The 27,621-nt window shown below is 33.1% G+C and overlaps 3 protein-coding genes across 7 annotated transcripts; 2 read left to right on the top strand and 1 right to left on the bottom strand.

Annotated features, from left to right (window-relative positions):
• Positions 1-2,834: 2,834 nt before the first annotated feature.
• LOC119641831 (RUN and FYVE domain-containing protein 2) lies at positions 2,835-27,281 on the bottom strand. Of its 5 annotated transcripts, none has more exons than XM_038040700.1 (9): positions 26,737-26,823; positions 21,564-22,585; positions 11,734-11,912; positions 11,389-11,643; positions 11,075-11,328; positions 10,461-10,597; positions 10,063-10,376; positions 5,570-5,667; positions 2,835-3,634 (listed from the first exon to the last, which is right to left on the bottom strand). In XM_038040700.1, exons 2-9 carry the CDS (start codon positions 22,471-22,473, stop codon positions 2,974-2,976), a joined length of 2,808 nt encoding a protein of 935 aa, XP_037896628.1. In that variant the 5' UTR covers positions 22,474-22,585; positions 26,737-26,823; the 3' UTR covers positions 2,835-2,973. The 5 variants fall into 5 exon arrangements, with proteins under 5 accessions (XP_037896628.1, XP_037896627.1, XP_037896629.1 ...); XM_038040699.1 differs by lacking the exon at positions 26,737-26,823 and adding an exon at positions 22,764-22,873; XM_038040701.1 differs by lacking the exon at positions 26,737-26,823 and adding an exon at positions 22,764-22,872 and having other exon boundaries at positions 2,837-3,634; positions 21,738-22,585.
• On the top strand, positions 12,878-14,455 carry LOC119641835. The gene has a single exon (XM_038040709.1). The coding sequence runs from the start codon at positions 12,914-12,916 to the stop codon at positions 13,775-13,777; it is 864 nt and encodes a 287-aa protein (XP_037896637.1). The 5' UTR covers positions 12,878-12,913; the 3' UTR covers positions 13,778-14,455.
• LOC119641832 lies at positions 15,943-18,198 on the top strand. The gene has a single exon (XM_038040705.1). It carries the CDS (start codon positions 16,100-16,102, stop codon positions 18,179-18,181), a length of 2,082 nt encoding a protein of 693 aa, XP_037896633.1. The 5' UTR covers positions 15,943-16,099; the 3' UTR covers positions 18,182-18,198.
• Positions 27,282-27,621: the final 340 nt, after the last annotated feature.

Genomic DNA, 27,621 nt, shown 5'->3' with positions numbered 1-27,621 from the left:
GTTTTGTGTTTACCATCTTCTAAACCCATTATGTACATTGTGTCCAGTGCATCGACTATGGTTAGTCCTAAACCGAACCAATCGTAAAATGTTTCCGAGATTGGCTTTAAGTTATCATGGCCCCAAGCGTATTTTCGATAATTATCCCAAGCGTGTTTAAAAGCGTTAACTACCGCCACTTGTCGCTCGTTGCGCGCACCGTGAAAATGTTGCTTCTGAGGTAGATTTATGACATCAATACGTTCAAGAAATTCTTCAATTGTAACGCCTTTGCTTCCTGGCAAAAGGTTGGGATCTTGTATGGCTAATTCAATCTCAGCTCGATCATTTTCGAGCGATTCCACTCTCGTGACATCTTCTTTATTGCTTTCAATATTATTCTCGTTTACGTTTTCAATATTCTTTGAAAGATCTGGAAGTTGCTGAGCTGGTTGCTGTAGTGACAGCTGGTGTTGGGGTTCAGGAGCTGGTAATATATTTTGCTGCAACAAAGGAAAAAGGTAAGTTATATCTACTTTTTCTACAAATTGTGAACGCAAGATCATCTCAAGCAAATGTACAAAAATTGGGAATGTTTTCGTAGCAATACCGCAAGTCGCTTGGTCGATCGGATGCATCCTTTACAGGATTTGGCTTTGTTTCTTTTTTTTTTATGATATAATTTATTATTATATGTTATTCTCAAGCAAGAAAAATTTTCTTTTTTTTTAACTATGATTAATAAGAATACTGGATTAATGTAAATTAATATATTAAAAATATCTTTAATATAGGTATTAAATAAAAGGAGTTCGAGAGTAGAATTTGATAAAGTGCGTTAGTTATAATTTAATTATTGTGGATTTTTAAATTATGAAGTCTTGGAGCGTATGAAAATAACCAATTTCTTGCATATTAAAATCTTAAGTGCAGCAAGCGTTTATGTGCTGAGTAAGCGAGACTCGACTCCCGCCGAATTTAACATATATATATACTTGTATTAATTAAGAAAATAAAATTATTAATAAAAATTCAATAATTTGTGAAAATAATTTTACTTAGAAGTAAAGGAGAATATGTCGTTCAATATATTTCAAATTGTGAAGGAAGAATATTAATGAAATAAATTTAGGAAACAAAGAACAACAATAATTTTTTAAATAACTTCACTAATTTTTTTTTTTTATTATAATTTTTATGATGGAAATTGTTCCACGATTGGTGGAATAAGCAAAAGTAAAAATATTTTTAAAGAGAACTAAGAAAATATTTGTATGTGCGCTGGTATATAGTAATAATAGTAATTCTGCATTACTCATACCACGTTTACAATTTATCTTATGCTTGAGCTTTCTTTCCTTTTCATTACAATATATTTTTTTTTTGTTTGTTTGTAACCATCTGAGAAAGAGACTTAATATAACTTCACCAGACGCATGTACTAACAATCTAAATACCACTCCGAGTTAAGGGCCAGTTTGTCGACTCGTTATGAAAAGTGAGTTTACAGTCGTCGATGGGATATGCTATATACTATCGGAATAAAAATCCTTTGATCGCAAAACTGCTGTTTACAATCGAGCTTTCTTTTGATCAATAGATACAAAAGAAATGTTTTCTAACAGTGCCTTTTAAGGTTTGTGAATTGCTTAATAGTAGGCCTACTAACGTGACGGAAGCGTGGCTTTGTGGCTCTTATTAAATAAATATTAATGGAATCTTTACATATAACATTAATTAGTTACCTCTGGTACGTCTTGAATAGCTTCCGAATTAACCCCCGTGTTTTGAGGATCGTTAAGCAAACTTTTCGTAGCAATTTCCTCAACTTTATTACCAAGCAAAATGTTGCCAAGATCTTTGTAATGTACTAAATCATCACCAGTTAGTGCATTTTGTTTGCCTGATTTATTCAAAAGTTGCGTAGGTAAAAGGAACAGTAACGTTATGAACATAGCTGAAATGCCTAAAATAATTAAGTTGCGTTGGCAGCGAGGCAGTTGGTTCCACGACTGCAAGAAATTATAAATTACTTTTTTTACATTATTCGATAGGTGCAATATTTTTAAATACGTACCCGCCTTAAACTTTTTCGTGCTGGTATTATGGTTCCATGTGCAATATCCTCATTACTGCCGGTAACTGACAATGACAATGTTACGTGATCTGACCTCTCCAACATTTTTATTATTTATTCTTAATTTCAGCTATATTTCTGCGTGTGTTTTTTTTTTTTTTCTATTTAAATTATATTTTTTTTAACAAATTTTAAGACATCCGAGAAGTTTTTTTTTTTTTTTTTTTTGCATTATATTTAACATATCATCACCATCATCTTCTAAGAATTGCTTGAGTTTGCCTTCGCATTCATTTTTATCTACTCATTTATAATTCATTTTCTTTTCAAAGCTATTAAGAGAAAAAATTTTCACATTTTTTCGCCAACATTATTTAAATTTATTCTTAGCAAATATACTGTAAATGAATCTTCTGCCTTTGCTCCATGTTTAAGTGTTGATAACAATTATTTCACGGATTAGTGCTTCTTAACTGCTCTTAAAACCTTTGTTTCATTGAGAGTAATCAACACTGCTTAAAAGAAGAAGAAAATGAATATTGCGGGTTGACGAGTGACAATAACAACATCGTTTTACAACTCAGGCTTTGTGTATAATAATACAATACTGTTACTGTGATATTGTGAAATAAAACAAATATTTATTTATCTCTCGCAAATTTTATAAATTTTATTTTATCTGTTATTTTGATTTCTTTAATAAAATAGTACCTAATGCGTGTTCGCATTTGCGTATATATTTTTAGTACAAATTTTATTTAAAAACATCCTTTCATTATGTGTGTACGTATATTTTTTTATACAGCGATTAAATTAATTACGTTAATTTATATAACAAGAGTTAGAAGTCAAAGATTTAATAATTCACAAAAATATTACTTAATATTTAAATAATTTTTAATACCATTTACTAACAATCATTTTTGTGAAGCAAAACACGCTAAACATACGCGCACTGGTTTACCTAGTTGACCATTTTCATTGACCAAAGCCAGGCTATGATCTGAACATGAATTACAGAAAATTTCCCCACAACTTCGGCAGTGATGTCGTCTACGAGTTAAATTAAATTCTTTTTTACAAGCTGTACAATGTGTAGATATAGAATCAGGAGCCCATATTCCCGCCGCTCCCACTGTTGAATTCATTACATTGCCTCCCAATGATAAGATTGTAGGATTTTGCAATAATTGCTGTTGCCGTCTTTCCTTCTCCTGTAATTCGGAAACCTTTAATTTGTTTTCGCTTAATTGTATGCCCAATTCCTCTAAAGTTCTCTGCGCTTCGGACCATTGATGATGAAGTCTATCTAATTCTGCTTTTAATTTCCCATTCTTTTGAACTTCGCTTTTAAAGTCTTGCACATAAGTTTGTAGATTAGCTATTTGTTCCTTTAGCTTAACTTCCTTCTGCTGCAGGGACACACGCCATTCACGCTCAATCATTGTCGCAGTTTCCGCTTGAATCGCTCGCTGTTCAGCTCGATTAGCCCTTTCCTCTGAAGCGCTCACTTGAGTCGATAATGTTTCTGACGTAGTTTTGAGTATCTCACCGAGATTCGATTTATCATTGTTCCAGCTGCTTGTATAAATTAAAAAGGCGTAGTTTGCATAAAAAATTAATTAGAAAATTATATGAAACGAATAAATTGGTTTTAAATTGGTCATATTACTTCCAATTAACGGTTATCTAGTTTATTATGGAGACAACGAACTACGCAAAACGTTATTTACAAACTAACATTTTCTATCATCATCCGAATGCGACATGTATAAAATATCCATTAGTCCGTCTAGGCCTTAATTTAGAAAAATGTTCATGATTTGCTAACTTAGCCTAATGCAACATAACTAAAACACATTCACATAATCATGTTTGTTTTCAATTAAGCTAAAGAATTTTCATCATTTGATTTGCTTGAGATTGCCTTGTGTGTTTGTGTGTGTTTTCGAAATTATCTACAGTTATAATTATATAGTTATATTTATTATGTACATGTAAAACTATACATAATTACAAAAACATTTATACTAACGATATTAACTATAATCGAAACTATAACTACATAATACTCATATAACCATAAGTTATAACTATAACGCTATAATTGCCATTACATTTACACATATGACACTATAATTATAACTAGATACAACTTATATATAACTATGATTCTACATGGCTTATATGTAATTATACCTATATAAATTTAAGTATATGTATAAGTATGTAAGTGAAATTATAGTTACATTTATAGTTATAGTATATATACTATCTTATATATGCTATGTACTGTACTATAGATACCATGGACTATCTACTATATACTATACTATATACTATATATATATAATATAATTTATAATTTATATATATAGTGATGGTTACAGTGCCAAATAGTTATAGTTATAAATATAGTGGTGGTTATAGTGTTATAATTATAACTTGTTGTATATATAGATGTAGTCATAGTTATAACAGTTATAGTTATATATCATACTTATATGTGACTATCATCACATAACACTATACATATAGCTATTATAAATGACAACTGTTACAATATGCATACAATACATATGTACATAGTATTAGTTATAGTTATAGCCTATAGTTATAATTGTATATAAGTTATGCGCATTTATGATGAGCTATAAATAAGTTATAGTTATACTAATACTATATAAGGTTTACACTATACTACATAAGAGTTATAGTTATATACGTTACACTAGTTATTGGTACATAAATGACGTCGATTTATTGGCGCCATATAGGTACTGCGATTGTACGCAAGCGTATTATTAACGATTCGATTATATCTATGCTTTTTAAGCTATCAACTGGAATCCGCTTGGATATGAAACTACAGTGATGCGGGGATAGAACCCGAAGAATCATTACACGCGATAAAAACACAATCGTATCAAATTCATTACCAAAATCGTCCTCAAAACTTGGCGATGACTGAAAACTGGGTAATCGACCGCCCACAAATAATATTTGGTGAAATTAATAAATAACCCAAGCATTGCGTGAAAAATTAACTGCTTGGTTCGAAGTCACATAAGTAAAGCCGTCAGCTTGTCTTGATCCGCTCTTTTCTATCGCAAAATAATTGCAATGGACGGCCAGCGAAAATATTGAGATAATAAACATTTATTCGCGAGAAATCATTGACCGAACAACAAATCATTGACAGAGTTGATAAATTTTCCGCTTTCAATTGTGTGGATTTAAGTGCCTTACATAGATTAGCTATATAAATTTGCGGAATATTGAAAATTGCTCTCATGCGACAAGCATACGATCAACGAACTTAATTTAAAAGGATCATGAATCGTAATTGATTTCTAGACGTTTCTAATGCTTGTTAATAAAGCCTTGCGTACATTATGAGCATTTATTGTATTTATGGTCTCCTTTAGCATTTTCTTCTGTATTAAAATTTACGAATTTATTCGAATTCTCTCAAAAAGCAATTTTCACAAAAATTTTAAAAGTTCTTCTTACGTTTTTTCTAAACTTGCTATGGTGTTGGCCATATCTTCTTTCTGCGTTTCTAGTTTGGTTAACAATTCTGTCTTATGCTTTAGTGATGCTTCGCACTCCTGTTAAAAATAGGAAAAATAAATAGAGAAAAAAAAAAAAAAAATTAAATGAAAAAAAAAAAAAGAATTTTTAATCGAAAAATTTTCAAATATTCAATAATTTATTTACGAATATGAATATTAATGAATGAATGAATGAACTTTTTTTCTTTTTTATATATAATTGTACGCATTAAATATTATACATACTAGAGAGTTTTTTCTTTTTTTTTGTTCAAATTTAACATTAAGCAGGTGTAATAGTTCTTTGCACATACAATGTAAGGCGATTTACTCCCCTTTCCTTCTATAGATGATGTTTCAGTTTATACAATATTTTAATAATTTCAAATATTTTTATTTTCTTGTTAATATGTTTTTGTATATTTGTTAAAGCACATTTTTTATAATTAAACTGAATACGCCTTTGTGTGTTCGGTTATATGGTGATATGGCTGTACATTATCGATATCAGTAATTTTATAAATAAAACCCAGTTTTATTGACTTAGTGACACACGATCCGGATACATCTATCTATCTATCTATCTATCTATCTATCCATCTATCTACCCGACAAACTTTATCTATACAAAAATTTGTTCTTAAGTTGGAAATAGGTAGGAATTTTCAAAATAGATTTAATTACAATACGTGAGATGCGAGATTAAACGAACGCATTTAAAACAAACCAGACGGACAAACACGCATACGAATCAAGGCGCAGAGATGGAAGAGAATATGCAGAGTGATGCAGATGAGAAAGATTTGTCATAATGCGATGGAATTCTTTAAAGGACTGTTCAGCGGCACTGATAAAAGTATGAATATTTAGAGACATGGCGGCGTGGTCAGAGATGCCAAGCCATACGCATTGACGAATAGGGCGGCACAAGTTCAGGCACCTATATGAACAAAATTAGACAATCGCCTTGATGAACGTGCCATCGTACAGACTAGGAAGTGAAAGAATATACAATCTGATGCATTATGGACATTTAAGAAACTAAAAAGGAGAGGTTAAGCTAACATGGATATGGTAATGAAAATTATAATCACACAAAAACGATCATTAATACCAATAGAATTCTGTTTTTAATTTCGTGATAAAATGCGAAAAATTACACTTCGCGCACTTCGGGAAGGGAGTGGACCGTGAACTGACTTTGCGCAAATTTAGCAACATTTATCTGCTTGCCAAAGATTTCATTGATTCTTCATCCACCTTTGTCACAAAGTACTGTAGAGAAGACTTTGTTACCGTAGAAGCACTTATGTTTCACGACACTCTTTATACGGGATATCTTTAAATAATTGGTTTATTCGACGTCAATTTTTGAGAGAAATTTACTTTGCCGAAATATTATTATTAGTTAGCGATTTTGTTGAGAAATTTTAAAAATTGCAAAGTTTTTTCATATAATGAATTTTTTAAAATAAAAGGATTGATTGTAAAAGTCCACTCCAGCCCAATCCATTTAAAATTTGCCATGGGTCCAAAACGTGAGCATTAGATTTCAGAAATCGTACAAATCTTCTCCGAATTTTCGCGTGATGGCCACAAAAATGTTTCAACAATTGGATTCATTAGACCAGAATGTCGTCGGGCGGAATCGAAAATTTCTTATAAGAAAAAGGAACTTAACATCCGGGTTTGGTTTCCATTCGATCTGACTCTTTCAGATATATCATGAGTACTACGTCCACTAGCCAAGTTTTCATTTTTAACTTATGGTTTCTAGTTTGCAATTATTATCTTTTGATATTCAACTAATAGTTCCCGCTTCCGATCGCTCTCTGAACTTTAGCAGAACATTTCGATTTTATCTTTGTTAGTAGCAACTCAATGGTCGTGAGTTCAAGTCTCAAGTGAAGTAGAGTTTTTTAATAAAGCCGAAAGTCTTAGATGCTAGTGCTTTAAGACTTTAAATTATAATAATAAAAATAATAATAATATCTTTGTTAGCTTTGAACTACAACAACAAGCAATTCTAATTATACCCTACCATCCCAACTGTGGCACAAGCGAAGGACTCGAGACAGACTCGCTTTTTATTACGCTTTTCCCTCTACAGGTCGCAATTTCTGCGATCGTTCGATGAAATCTAGTACACCGGCATATTTTGGCGGAAGGACGAACGCTATTGAAAATAGTTGTGAGCGGTAGGATATCTAATGGTAGCTGTTGACTCACTATAGGGTTTCTAATTTCTAAATTTCGAGTGAATACACATTTCCAATTAAGACTGTCACAACTTTTAATTTCCAGTTGACTTCAGCGTAGACAGCAAAATATAACTGAATTTCAATTCATATCAAACCAATCCATACCAAACATTTGGAATAACCAAAAGGAAATATCGCGGACTTTATATTTTTGATCAATATACCAAGTTTTTTTAAATGAATTTATCTAAGCATAAGCGTCTGTCCGTCTGTCCGTCTATAACGTCTCTATGATCTCTCTTTCTTCAAATTACAAAAATGCGGACATTTGCAAAAAATGGTATTTGCAACCAAAAAAAAAAAAAAAAAATTGTGCGCCTGATTCTAAAGTACCTATAGACAAAGTAAGAAATCGTCGATACCCACCCAATGTGATAGAATTTTAAAATATGAAAATTTCAACTTTTTCGAATTTTCTTCAAGCGAAGCATGCGTATAGAAAAATATCATATTCTTTCCTGTTTTCTATTCACAAATTGAAAAATGCGACGATATAGCTTTCAGCGCTCGTGCTTTGTAAAAATACTTCCTTTTTTTTTGAATTTTTAAGGTGCATTTATTAAGGCAAGTCAAAAGCAAAGAAGCTAAAGGTGTCAAAGGACTCTAACTCTAAGATGAATACAACTCCTTTTGTTAATTTTTGCCAAATTTCCATGGAATAAAAGGAAACGATGTAGTGTATCTTAAATAGCGGTAAGCATATCAAGTATTTTGGAAATTAAAACAAAAAAAAAAAAAAAATTAATTTAAACTAATTAAATTAGTCATTATTACAAAAGGTTAAAGTAAACAACTTTAAAATTTTTAATTGCTTTTATTTGTTAGTTATTTGCACGTACAATACGTTCTTGCAACATTAAGTATAATAATAATTTTCTATCTTAAAATACATATAAGTACGTTCCACGGACAGTTAAGTACAATAGTTTTCATCTTTTTCCAATACTAAGAAAATAAATACTAAATGCTTTAAATGTATATATATATATATATATCTGTATATATGCAGAATTTATATATATATGTATATATATATATATATATATATTATGGAATTCTATAAATTTATTTCTAACACATACTCAGTTATTATATTTTTGTATATACTAAGGTGTTTAATTCAAGTTATTTGATTCCTTTAGCGTATGATCATCGCTGTTGGAAGTGTCATTGGGTAGAGAAGCTGAAGGCATTTGTAAATTATTTATAATATCCGTTTCAGTAATGTCGTCATTTGGAAATTTTAAAGATTTAGCCGAGGAGGGTGTTTTAACTTCTGCATTCAATTCGTTATATTTATCAGGTGCTGTCGGATTTGACGGCGATTTTCTATAATTATTTGGATTGAATGGCGGTATAGCATCAACTTTTAAATGTAATCGTTTCATAGGTGGTCCAATATCTTGCTTAGTTTTCTTAGTTAAAGCTTCAAATTTCTGCAAATTTTGTTGTCTCCGTGTACCAGGCGATTTCTCAGCCATTCCGCCTTCTCCTCCGCCTGATGTCGGCCACGATTGATGATGCTGTTGTAATTTTAATTCTGCTTTCGTTTCATATTTTTTTTCTAACGATTGCAAAATATTTCCAATTTGCGAGGCTTTATTTTGTAAACGTGCCACCATTTCGCCTTTTTGCGTTAGCTCATCTTCACATTCCTGATTTCGGTTTAGTGATTTACATTCAACATATAGTATTGCATATATAGATTTTTATTAAATGAAGTTGTGGTAAATTCATCAGTCATGTAAACGAATAAACACGAATAACGAAACAAAATTCTATTGTAACGTTTGCAAGAATTTTATTTAATTTTTTGAAATCAATTAAATTCTATTGAAGATGTATCTTATGGATGATGATTAAAAAAAAAAAAAAAATGAGGAAAAAAAAAAAAAAAGAACAAGTAACCAACCACAACTGAGCAATACAAACTCTGACACTAAACACAATATTCAATATGGTTCGGTCTTTAAATTATGAGTTTTCCTAAAATGTTAAAACTAAAATAATGATATAATTATTAATTTAAAATGCGGCATGAAAATCGGTTCGGTAAATGTTTATCTATTTCTTTTTTTTTTTTTTTTTTTTTTTTTCTTTTTTACTATTGCTTTTTTTTTTTCTTTAATATTTAAAAAAATATTTTTTTTTTAAAATTCTAACATAAAAGTTTGGATGTATGTTTACCAACCTGCAATTTACGATACATTTCCAAATTAATTTGTTTTATTTCATCTAATTGACGACGTAACGATATTATAGTATCTTGCTTGTCGTGTATATCCTTCTCAAGTAATTTCATGGCCATATCGGACTCAGCCTTCAATGATATTTGCAATTTCAACTCTTTATCCAATTCGGTAGATCGCTTTTTCTCTTTTTCCAATTCGAGTTTTAATGATTCGAGTAAAGTTTTATCATTAGTTGCATTCTCTTTGGAATTTGTACTATTATCACTATGTGTCGAGCTAAGTGAAGGGGGGCCGCCACCACCACCGCCGCCACCTTTTTAGAAGAAAACATTTTCGAACAAAAAATATATATATAAAACATATATATATATATATATATATATAGATATATATATACCTGCACTTTGGCGCATAGCTTGATTTTCAGCCTGTAGAGCTAATAAACTATTGCGAGCAATAGCTAAATCTTCCTTCATTAAAGCATTTGTTGTAGTAAGGGATTCTACTTTCGCCTGCAAATTTGCGACAGTGGCGCTGTGGAATTTTTTCAACGCAAATATCAATAATTAATCTCGGGTAATTAAGCTTGAAAGGCAAAGAGTAACCCGATACGATATGCTGTGTTTAAGATTGATCAACGTTTCTTAATCATATTGTTAATCATAAATGTGTAATATTTCTGTAGCGTTAGTGTCCTACCAAGTACCATACGAAAGTTATTGTTGGAGTAAGCACTGTAATATCTGATCTGATCTAATGTAGTTTTTTATTGAATATTTTCTCTAAATGAGGAAAAAATTTTCGAGATCAGGAGACGCAATTAAGGCTTTTCAAAACTTGGATTTCGTATAAATGCGACCCGTTATGGGAAAAATGATTTAAAATTTATCCAAGGTTCGAGGAGAGGTTTTACATAATGTGAAACCTATTTAACACTGGTTTAATTGTTTTGCCTTTTTTTTTTTTTTTTTTTTTTTTTTGAAAATGTGCTCATATTTCAAATGTACCTACTTTAAATGTCTATTAAGCTCCTCTATGTAATTCTTTTGATCCAATACGGCTATCATATTGCCTTGACCATTAGCGTCTAAAATTTGATTAGTGTCGTCGTCATCATCGCCATTATTATCGTTATTTCGTGAACTGGAACGTAAGTACAGTGAAAAATCAATAACACCTTGTTGAGAATCAAGATCCTCTTCTTTCACACATAAATTACAGTCGATAACGTTAAGGCCTACGAGAATACCCATAATTACAACAATCTGCAATAATTAGAGCGAGTTAGAGTTCAATGGCGAAATGTGCATAAGTGATAAACATACCTCATCACTCATCATTAAGGCGTGAGGCTCATAATACTCATAGAGGGCATCATCTCGATGCTCGATCAGAGCTTGTAAATAATCTGCCAATTTTTTCTGCATAAGAGCAATACGCAACCAGGCACGTGCTCTGCCAATATGCGTGCGAACCGTGGGTAAATCACGCACACTGGCCGTTATGTCTTGAGCCTCGGGGCAATAATTCTCAACACATTGCAATAAATCCCATAACTCTTTACGTGGCCCCAATAAACCCTAGCGAGGAGGCAGGTATTTATACAAATACAAATAAATACACTTATGCCATTGTTGTTATGCAATTATCGCAAATCAAAAATTATATACCTTTTTCGTACGCAAACCATGACCTAAGACATGTTCAATAACTATGAAAAAATGTTGTAACGGCAAATGATCCGAATCGAGCATACGTCCATATCGTAAAGATTGCTCCAGCAATTCTTTAACCACTAGCTTACATATATTTACCAAATTGCTTCGTTCGATTTCGGCTGGATCACGGGCTACAATTAATATTATATTCATTATATCGAAGCAATTGATTGATTGATTGATTGATTGCAAGTAAGTTAAGCTGAAGACATTCCAACAATTAATTTCCAAAGAGAAAATTTTTAACCCTGGTAATGCTAACACTACCAATCAACAATCTATCTATCATTCATACGCATACATACATTCTCACTTGTTGGCAAATCATATTTAAATGAAATGAAATCAATTCTCACAAATGACAAAACAATAAAAAAACAAATTAAAAAATTAAAAAGTTTTTCTCATAACGCTTTGTGTTTTCTTTTTTTTTTTTATGCAAACTAAGGAATTTTAATTGAATATTTATTACGTAAAATGAAAGCATGCATTGGTTTTCTATTATTTATTTTATGTTGTCTTGAAAGTTACTCGGAAATTTACGACTGGAATATCAAAGCTGTTGAAGGTAAACCGAATTTTGGCGAACATAATAAAGATTTACGATCAGTCATGCGAAACGATATGCGAAGAGATTTCACAAAATCAATAAGAATCTCCGATAAGAGCATCCTGAAGGCCCCATCATATTTAGATGGGTATAATAATTTCAACGCACTTAAGAGTTCTTTACAAAGTTTCAATACTAACAACCAAAATCGAGGCAGTCGTAACGGTCATGCCCAGCATAGAAAGCTAACAAAACCATGTAAATATGGTGGCGACGATGACGTGAAGTGCTTCGATAAGGACGACGATGAAAATGAAAACGATGACTTAGATGAGTTGGATACTTTCGCGTTGCCGTCCTCGTCAGATGCAAAGGATGATGAGAATTTTCTTGGAACAAATCTTTTTGGGAATGTCCGTAAAAAGTGTTTCTCAGTGGAAGATATTGCTCTACTGTCGGCCCGTCGGGATTTTGAAGTAAGTTTGAACTAGAAAATGTTTCGAGGCGTTTTTAAATAATAAAACAATTTCTGTCTTTTTTTTTTTTTTTTTTTTTTTTTTTTTTTGAATATCACAGAATTTAATGCCCAAAGAATTGCCAGATTCTTTACTTAGTGATCGTATTGTTACGATTTTAATGAAATATTTCCATAGTATCCATGAAATGATATCGGGTATATCAAATGAGGGCAGCAGAACTGTGGCGCAGCTAGCTTTCTATGATACGTTGGGAGGATATTTAAATTATTATTTAATACCGATCACCAAGTACTCGTACTATGCCGGCCAAGTCAGCTTACAGACGGTGGAGAATGTCATATTGCTTCATAGAAACTGTAAAAAGTATCTCAATGTTAATGGTAATGGTTGGCGAGCACCTATAAAGGACGTGCTTAGAAAATTAAAATCCATTCATATTGAACCTTTGCATATGGATGAATCAAAGGGTTGTAGCGAGGCCTCGTTTTGCCTGCATTTAGATATCAATTCTGATCAATTTCACTATGATAAAGAAAAAATGATTGTTCCTTTGCCAATTGTTGATCCAGAAGATCATAATAATTTTTTGAATAATATTTGGTTACCGTTCAAGCACAAGCAAACTTATGATCTACGATCCGATAGTTCTGCATATGTATTAGTGAAATTCTATGAAACTGTATCCAAGTGCTATCAATATGAACATATTGATCAGAATTGTTTCAATAATAAATTCCGAAATTGGTTATTAGAAAATATCCACGTACATATGAACGATGAACAATTCTATCCGGGATTAGGTGCTGTCTTGAGAATTTATGAAATTCTCAAGTACGACAAGAAATACACTCGCCATGATGAGCAATATGCCGGCGAAGAAGATGCAAATTTTGACTATAAAAATGCTGATGTCAATCCAGAAGACGAAAACAGATCGTATATGGTGGAAAGTGATAGCCATGGTTAGTTTGCTCGTGAAATTAGCTAAAGTAATGTTAAATTTTTTCACCTTTTAGCTTTAGTCGGTAGATCAAAAACCCTTGAAAATGGACCCTCAACGGCTATTGTCGACAGCGCACAACCAAAATCGGCTAACATTTCGCAGGCCACCAAGGCGAATGTTATGACAAATAACCCGGGGCAACTTGCCTTGAGTAAAGCAAATGAAACCAATGGAGTTGATCTTGCTACCCAAGATATAGCAAAGAAACTTGAAAAGATTATTATTAAAGTGGAGAATGCAACCGCAAACTTGGCAAAGAATGCTACAGCCAATCTTAATGTATTTCAACGAGTGGCGAACAAAATGTCAACCTTAACCAAAATCGATCCAATAACTCACTCACGGGGTATTTTCGATTTCTCACGATCTGATACGATACTTGTATGGCTTTTGCTGTTGCTGTTTGCAGCGATTCCAACCTTTGCGCTTTATTCCCTCGTTGATGGTAAAAAATCGAAAGGAAAACGGGTCCGTTTATCTATTGAAAAGAAAAAATCACGTAAACGAGCTGGTGATGAAAGTAACGATGAAATCGTTAGTCAAACGGAAAATCTTATCAGAAAGCAACCAGAAGAAGAGGAAATTTTACTACAATCCGACTCAAAATCAGTTTTGCCTGGTATAAGCACTTTTTTCTTCCTTTCTCCCTTTCTCCCTTTGTTTCTTTTAATTAATCGTTTATTCAATTTTGCAGCAACTACTCATTCAGTAATAGAGAAGTCCCCGGAAAAGCTAGAAGTTAAACACTCTAAATTGCCCTCCACCGTCGATACAACATCATTGGATTATAGCTCGTCGGATGTTGAAGAAAAACTAGCTGAGAAATTTAAAAAACTCAAGTCAGTAACGATAGATGAGAAGACGGTTAAAATGAAACCTTCGAAATCATCCTTCAACCTTGGACTAGAAAAGATTAAAGACTCGCCTGCGTCATCGGATAAAAGCAATAAAGAGAAAAATAGAAAATCTTCTTCTTCTACTTCTTCTAAGCCTAACATACTAGTATGTATTGAGAATTACCTGAGCGTAGAATATTAGCGGAAAACATAACAAGATTCCCGCGTTTTTTTCTTCGTACTTTCAGAGTAGAAAATCGAGAAATTCAAAGTCATCTAGTTGGGAGACTGATTACTCTTCAAAATGATGGACGCTTCTCTATGTATGTACAAGTGACTAAGAGACAAATGCCTTTTCGAGAGGCGGCGACAGCTACATGAGCAGAAGCAACTATCGTGGATTAAGTGGTTCTTTTATTTTACAGGTAAGCAAGCAAACGTAGCGCAATTTAAATTCAATAGTTCTTCACACAATATTGCCTAAGAGAAGCATTGCATTGATCTCGAGGGGAATAATAAAATGAGACCAAAACCCTTAGGGAGTCGATAAGAAAGAATACAAATTCCATTTCCCGGTTTTAGATTAAGTAGGAATTTAAAGTTTCCACTGGCCCGCAAGAAGCCTTATACAATTATTGTCAATTTAAAGCTTAAAATCTATTTCTACTTTAAGAAATTATATTCTCTCTCTCTCGTATAAAAATTTTTTTAATTTTAAAATTTAAATTAATTTTTTTTTTTTATCAACGACTCCGATTGAATTATAGGAGGGTTTAGCCTTCGATAAATCGGGAACTTTGTTTTTGTTTAAATAAATATTTATCGAAGCTGTAATATGCCCATATACGTAACGTAAGCAGTGAAAAGAATACAACCCTGATTGTGCATCCATTACTTGTATATCAATTATCCTGTGCCGACACACAACAAGATAGCTCAATACGCCAATCTGCAGTCTGCGAAAATGTCGAATGATGTGAAATATTCAGCCTTATGAGATATATTATATATACATATATTTATATATGGTTGATTACTTTCCCTAGCTTAGATGTGAAAGTGAGCTACGCTCATGTCTTTCATCTTCTATTCCTTAATAGCGAAAATAATTAGATTTCTTAAGATTACGAAATATTTTCTCAAGAACTTACGAATAGGGTTTGCGAAAAAGATTAGAGCTTTTGCCCGATATCCCTCAAGAGTCAAGAAACTTTAATGTTGCCTTGTTAGCAATAATCAATTTCAAAGTTTCTCTGCGACATCCGCAATTGAAACTCTGAAGTGTTTTAACATAAGAAGTAAAAAAGATCGCTTCTGGCAATATTAGTTGAAAGTTATACTGTGACAAGTCAAAATGATTCCATATTAATTGAAAAGTCGAAAAAACAAAAGAAAATAAAATGAAAATTACGATTTCTTTGATTTTCGAATCTTTGATTTTGGGAAAAAAATGAAAACATGCATCGGTGTTTTAATTACTGTTCTATTTTGCCCCGGAATCTGTTCTGCGTACAACTGGAGTTTTACGGCATCATATCCTCATTTTAGCGGTTTTACCGATAGTCTGAATCTACAAGCCGCCCTAGACAATGAAATGCAAACGGATCTTTTGAAAAAACCACCAATGCTCGGAACTGATACTGGTGTACCTAGCATGACGCGAACATTATATAGTCCCACATTGGAAGCAACGATGAGATATGTTACGCCTTACTCGTTCAATCAAGATGATGACAAGAGCAGCATTTACCACAATACTATCAATGAGAAAGGGAATAAAGTGCGTCAAAAAGAGGAAAGCGATGAAAACGATCGGGAATCCTGTCAAGAATGTGACAATGCAAACGAATCAAAAATCAGTGAGCCATACTTTGTGGGTACAAATCTCTTTGGAACTATAAGAAACAAATGCTTTTCTATGGAGGACGTTGCACTTTTAACGGCACGCCGAGATTTCGAAGTGAGTAGATTGATGCAACATGAATTTTGCGTAGCAATTTTAGTTTTTTTTTCGCCTCAGAACTTAATACCGAAAGATTTGCCGCCGTGTCTATTGAATGATCATATGGTCTCCGTATTAGTAAATTATTTTCATGCCTGCCATCAAACAATATCACGCATGGCTATCGACGCTTCAAAGAGACTGGCCGAGAGAGCTTTTCACGACGCTGTAGGAGGCTATCTGAATTATTATTTGGTGCCAGTCACAAAATTTTCCTTCTATGCCGGTCAAGTTAGCTTAGGAACAGTGGAAAATGTTTTAGAAATGCTTAAGCAATGTAAACAATTTTTAAATGTTAACGGCAACGGCTGGAAATCTCCAATGAAAGATGTACTTAAAGAATTGAAATCGGTTCATATCGAGCCCTTGCATTTAGATGAGCAGGCAAAAAGTGGCGATCCTTCGTTTTGCCTACGCTTGGATACGAACATTGGACAGTCAGAATCTGAACAAGGAGATATGATTGTCGGATTGCCGAAATTGGAGCCGGAAGATCGTAACGATTTCTTAGGTAATATTTGGTTGCCATTCAAGTATAAACGATCTTTCGATTTACGTGCAGAAAGTTCGGCTTATATAGTTGTGAAATTCTATGAAACGATAACAAAATGTTATCAGTGCGAGCATATTAATCAGGATTGTTTTAATGCAAAGTTTCGCACATGGATTCTGGAAAATATTCAAGTGCACTTAAGCGATGAACAATTTTACCCGGGATTAGGAGCTATTCTAAGAATAAGCGAAAATTTAAAAGCAGGTAAACGCGATAATCTCTATGGAGATAATTTAGTCGATAAAGATGTCGATTATGCGGAAGCGAAGCAAAAAAGAAACAAACAGAGTCATAAATTATATAAACCGATATTTTTCGATGATGAAACTCGTGAATTTCTCGATAATCTCACTAAGTCTAAGCTATTAAATGAGAAAACTAAAAAATTAATTGAAAATTCACATGGAACGCAATCGAAATATCGCCCCCGTCCTCATAAGCAGCGTCCTCATCATCAAAATGCGCCCTCGGATCATCGATTGATTCCGATCAATTTACTTAATATGAGTCTAGGAATTAGCCCTCTTATTAATTCAAGCCGACAATTATCTAGTTCCAGTTCTAACTTGGATCAGTTCAATACTAATCCTAATATGAATCTTTTGAGTACGGTTTACAAGGAGATATCACGGTTGGCCGATTTAACAAATCAAAATTTAAGTAAAACCCAATTAGCGGTTAGTAATAACACCGCTCCTGCATCAAATGGTTTCCTGCGCCTTGATCCATCTGAATTGAGTACACCCCAAGCAATTATTATATTAACTATTCCTGTCGTGCTCATCGTTATCGTTGTCATAATTTGTATAAAAAAAGGCAAAAGAAAGAAGTCACAGAAATTGCCACTGGAAAGTGGCGGCGGTGGCGCTGGTAGTAGTGCTGCCGCCGATGTTATGATGAAACGTTTAAAATACCAATCTCATCCAGCCGTTCCTGGTAATAACCGCAATTTTCTTAATGATGTCAAACATTTTTAATCAATGCTATTGCGCTTTTGCTTTTCAGTGGGTAGCAGCAGTTCCGTAATGTCGGTGTCCTCAGAAATACTATGTCAACCGAAACCTAAAGCGTTGCCATTTAATGCGAAAAGACCAGGCGGCGTATTAGAAACTACTTCAGTAGATTATACCTCTTCGGATGCTGCGCGTGGAGACAAGAAGAAAGGAAAATCAACACCATCGGCATCGACTGATAAATCGGCTAAGTCTACTGCGAAATCCGCCGCCGCTAAACCGGCCGGAAAGAAATGAATGAATATTAAGAGAATAATATTTGCTTAATGATAGATATCTCGAATGTCGAATGTGTACATGTAAGTCATAATCCGAAAGAATTTCTTTTATCGCTTAAAGTGAAGCAAAGAATTCAAAATTATGCGGTTCGAGGAGTTTTTGCTTCTTAAAATGAGTAAGCGGTTTACTCAATCATCAATGTGTTCATATTTCTTAAATTTTATATTTTAGTTTGTTTTTCCTTATTCTTATATTTTTTGAATTTTCTTAAAATATACAAAAGAAGTTTTAATTAATTACGTAATATCGGGGACATATTATTTTGGTTTGCGAAGATCGTTTAATTTCCTTCCCATTATTTGCAAATTTTTTAAAACAAATTGAAATGTTTAAACAGCTTTCCCTTACTCCATTCTTTAGCTTCTTTGTGAAATGTTACAAAGCTAGACTTTAATAATTCTGAATTCTTTTCGATTCGGTTCAAATTCAATGATTCTGAATCGTTTGCTCCAGTTAAACATAGGTCCACCTGAAATGTTCGTAAGACGCTCGCTTACGGGAATTATACGTTTCGATTCTAAGAAACCTTTGATCGTAATCATTATGTTATGCCATGAACTTTTTTTTTAAGTTTATAAAAGAAGAGAAGATTTACAGGCCAGTAAATGATAAGACCTACATATCCAGTCCAAAGTTTTCTGAGGAGCTTCAGCTTGATAACCGCAATAAAGATGACGACAATGAAAACAGATGATGGAGATTGATATCAAGCAAAATGGCTGCGTAGGAATTATTGATTTATGGAATTATAAAAATTTTTTTAAAAACACTATGATAACTTAAAAGGAGAGGTCAACAATTATGAGATTTACTGCGAGCACAAAAGATTTCCTATAGGTTATTATAGACACCGACAACTTCAAATGAATGTCTAGCGTGGTTGAATTCACTGAACACAAAAATGAGATGCTCAGCTGACACTTTTGTGTGACATACATCAAATATATCAGATGACATCCGTCATCAAGCAAAGAGGTTTAAGGACGAATTTTGTAGAAAAAGACTGTTTTCATTTGACATTGATTTACCGTTACTTGTCTTTCTAGTCTTGCATAACCTTATTTCGAATTATACGGAAGGCATCTTTGCCGGCATATTATCAAGTCGAGCTTCACGAACACAACGATCAGCATTTTCATTTAAATGAAAGCCACAATCCAGCTGGAATTCAGACCAGATCATATGGTGTACCTATATCAGAAATAGTTAACATATTAAGGATTTCAAATACGTATATATTGTCAGGATCTTTTCTTTTAATCGGTGTCAGGGCTGGTCTGCTGTCAGGAAAAACCGCGTATCTTTTGATCTCTTGAAATGGCAAGGTTCATTGAAGAAAGCTCTTCCAGAATTTTGAATTTTACAAGTAATTCCGAGGGGTACTTAGCCAACGCGTAACCAGATATACCTTGAGCAAGTGAGCCGTAACGATTAAATAGGTCCTCTTCGCAATAATACATGTAACCCTACACAGAATAGCATAACGGTATTCCTTTCAATTAGAAGACATAATTAGATTCTATGGTAAAATATTGCATTACGAATCAGCTAAAATAGGAGAGATTTCACAATTTGAAAACTAAGCGGAAGTGAAAATTGATCTAAGGCACGAACATCAAAAAAGGATTACAACAATTCGTTGTTTTAACTCATAAACCATTGATGCGAAGCTTAATAAATCAAATGATCTTTCTTGATTAGAAAAGAAGAAAACTATCTATCCATCGTCTGTCATCAAATATGACGTTTTATTTACAGCTTCGTAGAATTATGGTCTTGTTGCGCGATCTAATCAAAAGATTTTCTGTGACTGCAACCAATCATAAGAAGCCATCTGTAACAAAAATTCTATGGTTAATTTCTTGTTTAATCTTGTACTCAATTACGAGAATAGCACGTCTTAATAAATAATGAGGGTTTTCGGGAAATACCTTAATATAACGTACAAGCAAATTTTCAGCTGGCATGTGCTTCTTGTTAGATTCAAGTTCCGACCCAAGTCGAATTAGATCTATAAATCAAGATGCCGCAGCTCCTGAAGAGGGCGTCCGCTTTATTAAATCTGAGAGCTCTCTCACATCTCTGGTCTACTCAAACCTGAATAAGAACCATTCCTGCATACTATGAAACTGATACCAATCCGATGCCATAAGGATAAGGAAACTAATAATGTCATGCAATCCCATGTTGCGATTTACGCTCGCATTGAAAGTACGAAACTTCAAAAATAAAATATTCACTTCATTCAAAAATATCACAAGGTTCGACGTAGTCGATAATGAAATCAAAATCAAGAGAGAGCGAAGAAGGTAGCCTCGTCTAAGATAAGAGGCTATGCGTAACACCTGTCTTCGGTTCTTTAAAAAGAAAACATAGTAAAAAGCCAAAGAGTAAGAATAAGAATAAGAATAAGAGATAAAGAAGAAAAATATAAAAAAAATAAAAAATCATATTTGCCTTGAGACAAATTTTTGATACCCAAGAATTTGTTGTTTAATGGAAAGTTTGTCGGCCAACTAATCAGTACTTTTAACGTTCTGTTGCATCGAATTCTCCTCCTTAATCAATTAACCTAATCGCATAAGCGTGTTAAGGCGCAACCTTCTTTTAAAAGATATGATAATGAAAGATAGATGGATAGACAGCAGAGATTTTTAAGCGGGCTAAGCGTGCTTTTTATGTCTACTACTAAGTTTTATAAATTGAATAACAAATTCTGTGATGGGTATATAATAGAAAAAAAATATCATAAATACTACGTAAGCTGGGAAATGCAGCAAATGCAAGTTTTTTTATAAAAAATGACAAAAATGTAAAATATAAAAAAAAAAAAGAAACTATAGAGCTGTTTAACAGCATTCCCGTATACACTCCACTCGGAGCGAAAAAAAAATTGCTTCTAAAAGAAATTGATTTTTTTTCGCTTCATTTAAGTTGCGGTAAAGTGCGTGTATATGGAAGCAACTGCATGTTAAGTAAGATTAAAAATATTAAAAAAGAAAAACAATTAGAAATAAAAATTGATTTGTGTGCAATAGTAGTGAAGGAGAGGCAAAAAGCAACCTACAGAGATGTGACCATTCATTTGAATTTGAAACACCACCACCACCACCAAACACACCAACAAAGCCAGGCTCACGTGCATGCGGTGCAGCAGTAAGCATATGAGTATTATAGGTTTGTTCTTGCTCATAATCAAATAAACGGCGACCAGCTATAAAATTGTGCAAAGCAAATATACCGTTATCCTCGATGCCGCCATATGAATTCCGATCGCCTGCAGACCAACGTTTATTTTTCTGCTGCGTATACTGTGAATGACGTTTACTGCTCGTTGTTGCCGTATTGCCGCTTGAATCGATATCCTGCAATTCTTTTAGGCACAGCCATTCACCGTCAACGGATACACGAAAATTGCATAAATATATTGTATCTTGTACGCCGCCGGATATTTCCTCACTAGCTTGATTCGCGTGAGTGGATTTCGGTAAAGCTACTATAGTTGTCGTATTTGTTCCTGTTGATGCGGCTGCCACTGCTGCTGTCGCATTTCCTGTTGATGCTATATTATTGTTATGATGTTGCGTCTGTTTTGTGCGCAGTTTAACGCCCGTGGTCGGGCAATTGTGTCCTTTATTATTTAAAATGGTGGTTCGCATTATTGTCATTTGCTGTAGTTGTTGTTGTTGTTGCTGTTGTTGATGTTGATGTTGCTGTTGCTGTTGCTGTTGCTGCTGCATTTTGTACGTTTTGTTAGTGAAAGACGTTTTAGTTGCTGCCGTTGCTGCAGTTGTAGTTACCGTATTTGATAAACTCGAAGAGGTCGTAATAATTGCTAATTCTTCTGCTTTCGTTGTTGCCGTTGATGTAATAGATGTTACAGCGACTGTGACAGCAGTCTGTATATTATTATTATTATAATTGCCAATTGTATTATTCACCGTTAGCTTTTTTGTATCTTCAACCAACGCACGCATGATCTAATTTTTTTATTCGTTTTCACAAAGTTTTATTTATTTAATTTTTTTCAATTATTGTATCCAGATTAAGTAAGTAAGTGGTAGGTACTCGATTTTACGTTTAGGGAACCTAAAACGTAAAATGTTTAATGAATTTATTTAATTTTCAAAAATTTATCTAAATTAAATGAGAACTGGATTTTTCATATGATGTGTGATTTGGCGAAAAATCGAAGTCAAAATATGCAACTTTTTCCATTCCTCTCTCTCTCTCTCTCTCTCTCTCTCTCTTTCATTGGTTTCATTACCTCTTTTGCAATGTCTAGTATTGTTTTCCAGAGAATAAGTTTTTGCAAATGTATCTTCGTTTGGAATTAAAAAAAAAATATATATATATATAAATTTTTTCGCTTTTAACTTTCACGTGAATTATATTATTTCGTTTTAATCAAATTAAAATAATTTAAAACAGAAATATTTTAAAAATGAAGAAAAAAAATTTTCTTTTCAAATTTTATCCTTTATACGTTTGCTATATATTTTTTTTTCTTATGTCGATTACTGTCTCCGTTAAGTTGTCACTGAATACTAAATTTCACGTACGTTCTTCGCCTTTTCAATGAGAAGAATCCTTCGTCGTTAGTGGTGGGTTTTTTCTACATAGTTAATGTACGCGATGGCATTGCATATTGATTTTTCAAGTTTCTTTACTAAGTAGCAGTTCTACGAAACCAGTAATTCTTAACCTTTTGTTATGCCCTAGAAATTGCAATCAAGCTTCTAACGAGCTTAACGGTTAGCTTGGAAAATTTTTTTTGATGATTGCAATGAATCTTGACTCTGCGTTTAACGAATTCATTATAGAAATACATATTTATTTAGCAAAAAAGCAAGATTGCTTTCGCCCGCCAAAGTGGGGATTACACGTCTCTTGATTTTGCAGCTCGCCATGCTGCATGTTGGTTTTTCGACATTCTCTCACTATTATCGTTGCCCAATCGCCTTAACGGCCGATTCGTCTAGTCCAGTTCCGCTCATTCTCGAAACTTGAAAAGCCACCCCGAGTGATCCTGTTCCAAGTGCCTTGAAGAATCGAAGAAAGCATTTTCTTGTATGAAAGTAAACAAGCTTGATTTATTGACTATTGAAGGTGGCGAAGTTAGCGAATATCATATATGATGCCGCAAACGTAAAAGTTCTCGCTTAAATAAACCTGCGCGATTATCCTTAACAAGACAATTTACTACGTACCAATAAGCTGGCCAAAGTTTGCTGGTTGAAAAAGTATTAAAACACTTTACGGAGCAGAATACTCGTCCTTTTCACGTATTTCGAACTGGTTTTTAATACGCGATAATGCCTCTTTTCTCTTTTTCAGTGACAATTTAGAATGTGTGATACGCCTTGTTTTCTATCCCTCGATAGCACTACGTTTACAAAGTGCACAATCTCTTCACAAATTAACACTTTGCATTTTTAAAGGAATTAAGCTTCCATTCGAATGCTCATTACAACACACCGTTATTAATACATTTTTTGATGCTTGAAATAATTAAAATATTACGATTAGCTGCAATTCGATTACTTTCTGAAAAGTTATTCAAGTGATCAAAGTTTTCGCAAACTCTTCCTTTCGGAACTTGTAAACCTTTAGACAGACAGCTTGTTGGCGTGGCATGGTAAGTGGTGGCGTTTAGGCGGCGTCAGCCGTTAGAATAAGGTTTGGGATCACTATCAAGATTTGTATACATTAAAAAAGAATTTGCATTCAAGAAGGCTTTTATTTATTATGGAGATTGTCTTGAGAATATTTTCCACGCTTAAACACGAGTATATTCGTGATGTTAAATATTTGCGTGTAAACAGCAAAATAAATGCAACATATTTTATATGAACAAAGCAATGTTCTACCAAGTTGAAAAGAAAGGTGCTAACAATTTTTTTAATACCTGCGACGTATGTGACGTATAGATACAAATATTAGGTGATTTCAATTACTTTGTCCGTAGCTGCAGATCAAAACATTTGCACTTGTGACTTAATAAACACACAATTTCGAAAGTAAAAAAAAAAAAAACCAATTCTCAATTTTCACTCTCCGGACTAGTGTAAATTTAATTTGACAGAACGTGCTTTTTGAAGATGGGTATTGCCTTTTTTTTTGCTGCAAATAAACTGGATTGTGTAAGTCAAAAGAAAGTCGAATATGTTTACAGATTAAAACATAGGAGACAGACGCAAGAAAAAGAAAACCCAGTTTTCCTAACGGTCAGAAATTACTTTTTAAAGAAATAAGAAAATTAAAGTCGATCGGGACCGAATTTTTTATACCCATCATCCTAAAAAAAAACAAAAGAAGTAAAGGCACAAAGGCGCAGCTGATTTCTTCTAGATGTTTTTGACGTAATAGACTGTGGGTGTTGTAGGCGTAGTCTTCGAAAAGTTTGGGTCAATTCCAAATTTATAAGCGATATCTTCATTTTCGCTAAAGGGAAAATGTTTACCACAATTGGACCACAAAAACTGCAAAGCTGCGCAAACAGACAGATGGACAGACGAATAGGCGGACATGTTTAGGTGCATTCAAGAGTTGTAACCGGCCAACTATTTGTATAGTAAGTAAGTAAAGTATAATTTACGGGGTTTTTGAAGCTTGTTTCTGCGCCTTATAAAGCTTTTGAAAAAACAATTCAATTTTGATACACTATAATATTGATCAATTTTTTCCATTTTTTTCGATTTTTGTACACAACCGTTACAGCATCTTAGAATGACACTTCATATTTTTTTGCATTTATTTGCTATGGTTGATGAGTATTGAACGAAAAAGCAACGTTTCATTCCCTTTGAGAAACAGAGGTGTTTTCAGTTTACGTGGTGCTGCGGGTTTGTCCTCTAACCGATTTGGTCCATTTTCGATACCGAAAATTTGAAGTCGATAGCTTCATTTTTACAGCCAAGAGCATGATTGCAACAAACGTTACAAAGACAGACGGACGGACAGATAGGTATGCTTAAATCGATTTAAGATTTGATTGTGTCTAAGAATATATACGTTGTGAGGTCTTTAATGCTTCATTCTGGGCGTTGCAAACGTTTTGACAAAGTGAATATACCCCTCATCCTTCGACGATGGGTATAAAAAAAATTTTGATCTTATCACTCCATAGTAAGTCGTGATAGGCGTTATATTTCTTATATAATCCTATACAGCCTTGTTCTATGCAAATAAATAAGAAATAAACAAAACAACGCAAATAGTACGTAATTCATAATCCGAGCCGAGTTTTCAAAAACTTTTTTCTATTGTATAGAAATTATAAAATCTGCAAGATATAACAAAACAGGAACGACCCAAAAGTTGAAAGACTAGATTATTTTCACTGAAATTTTTCGGAGGACTCAAATAGATATTCCAGCCAAATTTCACACGGGTAACTGCCATAAAACGTAGATTATACATAACAATGTGCTGATAAGATCTTGATATAATGATTGTAGGCTAATTCAAGAATATATCGACTTTGCCCTTAATAAACCTAGGCTCCGAACTGCCATTAAATATCGTTTCTTTTGAGAACATATTTCTTTCATATATTTTTACAATTACTATAATTAATTTAGACTAAAGATGTACACTGAAGGGCCAAAATAGGATAAATACTAGCAACTAGGATTTTTTACCCTTTTGTTTAGAGAAGATAAACCAGGTTTTTTGGCAAAGAATTCGGCAAAAACCCGCAAAGAGTTAGCATTGGTAGCTTGGCTTTACTGTTGCAAAATATCTGTAGTTCCTTGACTGATGAATGCAATTGTTAGTTAATGTTAATATTAAAAATTATTGATTTGTATAGGCTAAGCTCCCCGACGAATGTATAAAAATTCAATTAAATAAAAAATTTATACTTTTTTGCTATCAATCTTTTTTTATTATTTCATATTTCGACAACAAAGGTTTTAATTTAAATTAAAATGAATTCCTGAATTCAAAATTCTGAATAAATAAACAAAAAATTTATTTTAATTATACATTTCGTTAGAAAAAACATATGTTTTAATTTTTTCGTACATACATAACGTAATAAAGAGGGCGAGTATGGATTTTGTACACTGTGTTTTTTACATACATATATTGACACTTGGTTTAATTTTTTTTTTTTTCCTTCAGTTAATGCATTGAAATTCGAAATAATAGAAACGATATTTGTGGCATAGCTATAGTTTTTGTCGGATTTTAGCTCAGCTCGTTTAATAATTGGAATGTAAATATAATCAACTTACCGGGCTTTCTTTGTTTAATGGGTGTAGACACTTGTGAAACCGAGGCAGACGATGCCTCCGAAGCGGCGCCAGTTGCACTAGTGCCAAGGACTGCGCCTGATGCTGCCGATGCAGCGTTTGACACAATTGAACTTAACTGTGAGGATAAACTTTCAGTGCGACGAAAAGTGTCACGTAAACGATTTAAAGAAGATATTGACGGTGAGCTAGCTAAGACGTGGGTTGATTCTTCACTTTCTTGGCGCAATAAAAGATTACGAGTTGACATATTGTGAATTTATTTGTTTATATATTACACGCACTTAAAATAAGCTTTCTTAACACAGATGCGATTTATTTACTTCAACTAATGTTTATTATAACAATTAATAAGGATCTGCGAAAGCTTTTTTTTTTCAATATTTTTATAAATTTTATTTTTCCCGTTTCTTAATAAACACTCCTCAACCCACTTTGACAGTTGAAGAGAGCAACTGAGAGAATAACAGGTTGTTATCAATCAAATGATAATGAATTCTCTACTATTGACAGAGTTGCCGAGTAGACGCTCTAATCAACAATTTCAAAATTCAATATCAATTTCAAAAATATTCGTATTTTTCACTTCCATATTTTGGTTATATTTTATTCAATCTAATAATTAAATAGTAAAGGGAGCAATTTCTGATATTATAGAGGAAATGTAGTTTTTTTACTTGCCGCAAATAATATACGTAGAAGTACACTTCATAAACACGAGTTACAATTTCAAAACTGTTCATCAAGTTTAACCTTTTTATCTTTGTATATATCATACCAAACTTTTGCTGATAAAAAACCTGCTATCAAACAAAGGGTATCGCAGTGAAATTCTTCAACGATGGCGATATTTCTTATTAAGAGATT

This window comes from Glossina fuscipes, unplaced genomic scaffold (assembly GCF_014805625.2).
Source record: "Glossina fuscipes isolate IAEA_lab_2018 unplaced genomic scaffold, Yale_Gfus_2 180, whole genome shotgun sequence".
In the NCBI taxonomy this organism is placed as follows: domain Eukaryota; kingdom Metazoa; phylum Arthropoda; class Insecta; order Diptera; family Glossinidae; genus Glossina; species Glossina fuscipes.
This window is presented reverse-complemented; position numbering and strand designations above follow the sequence as displayed.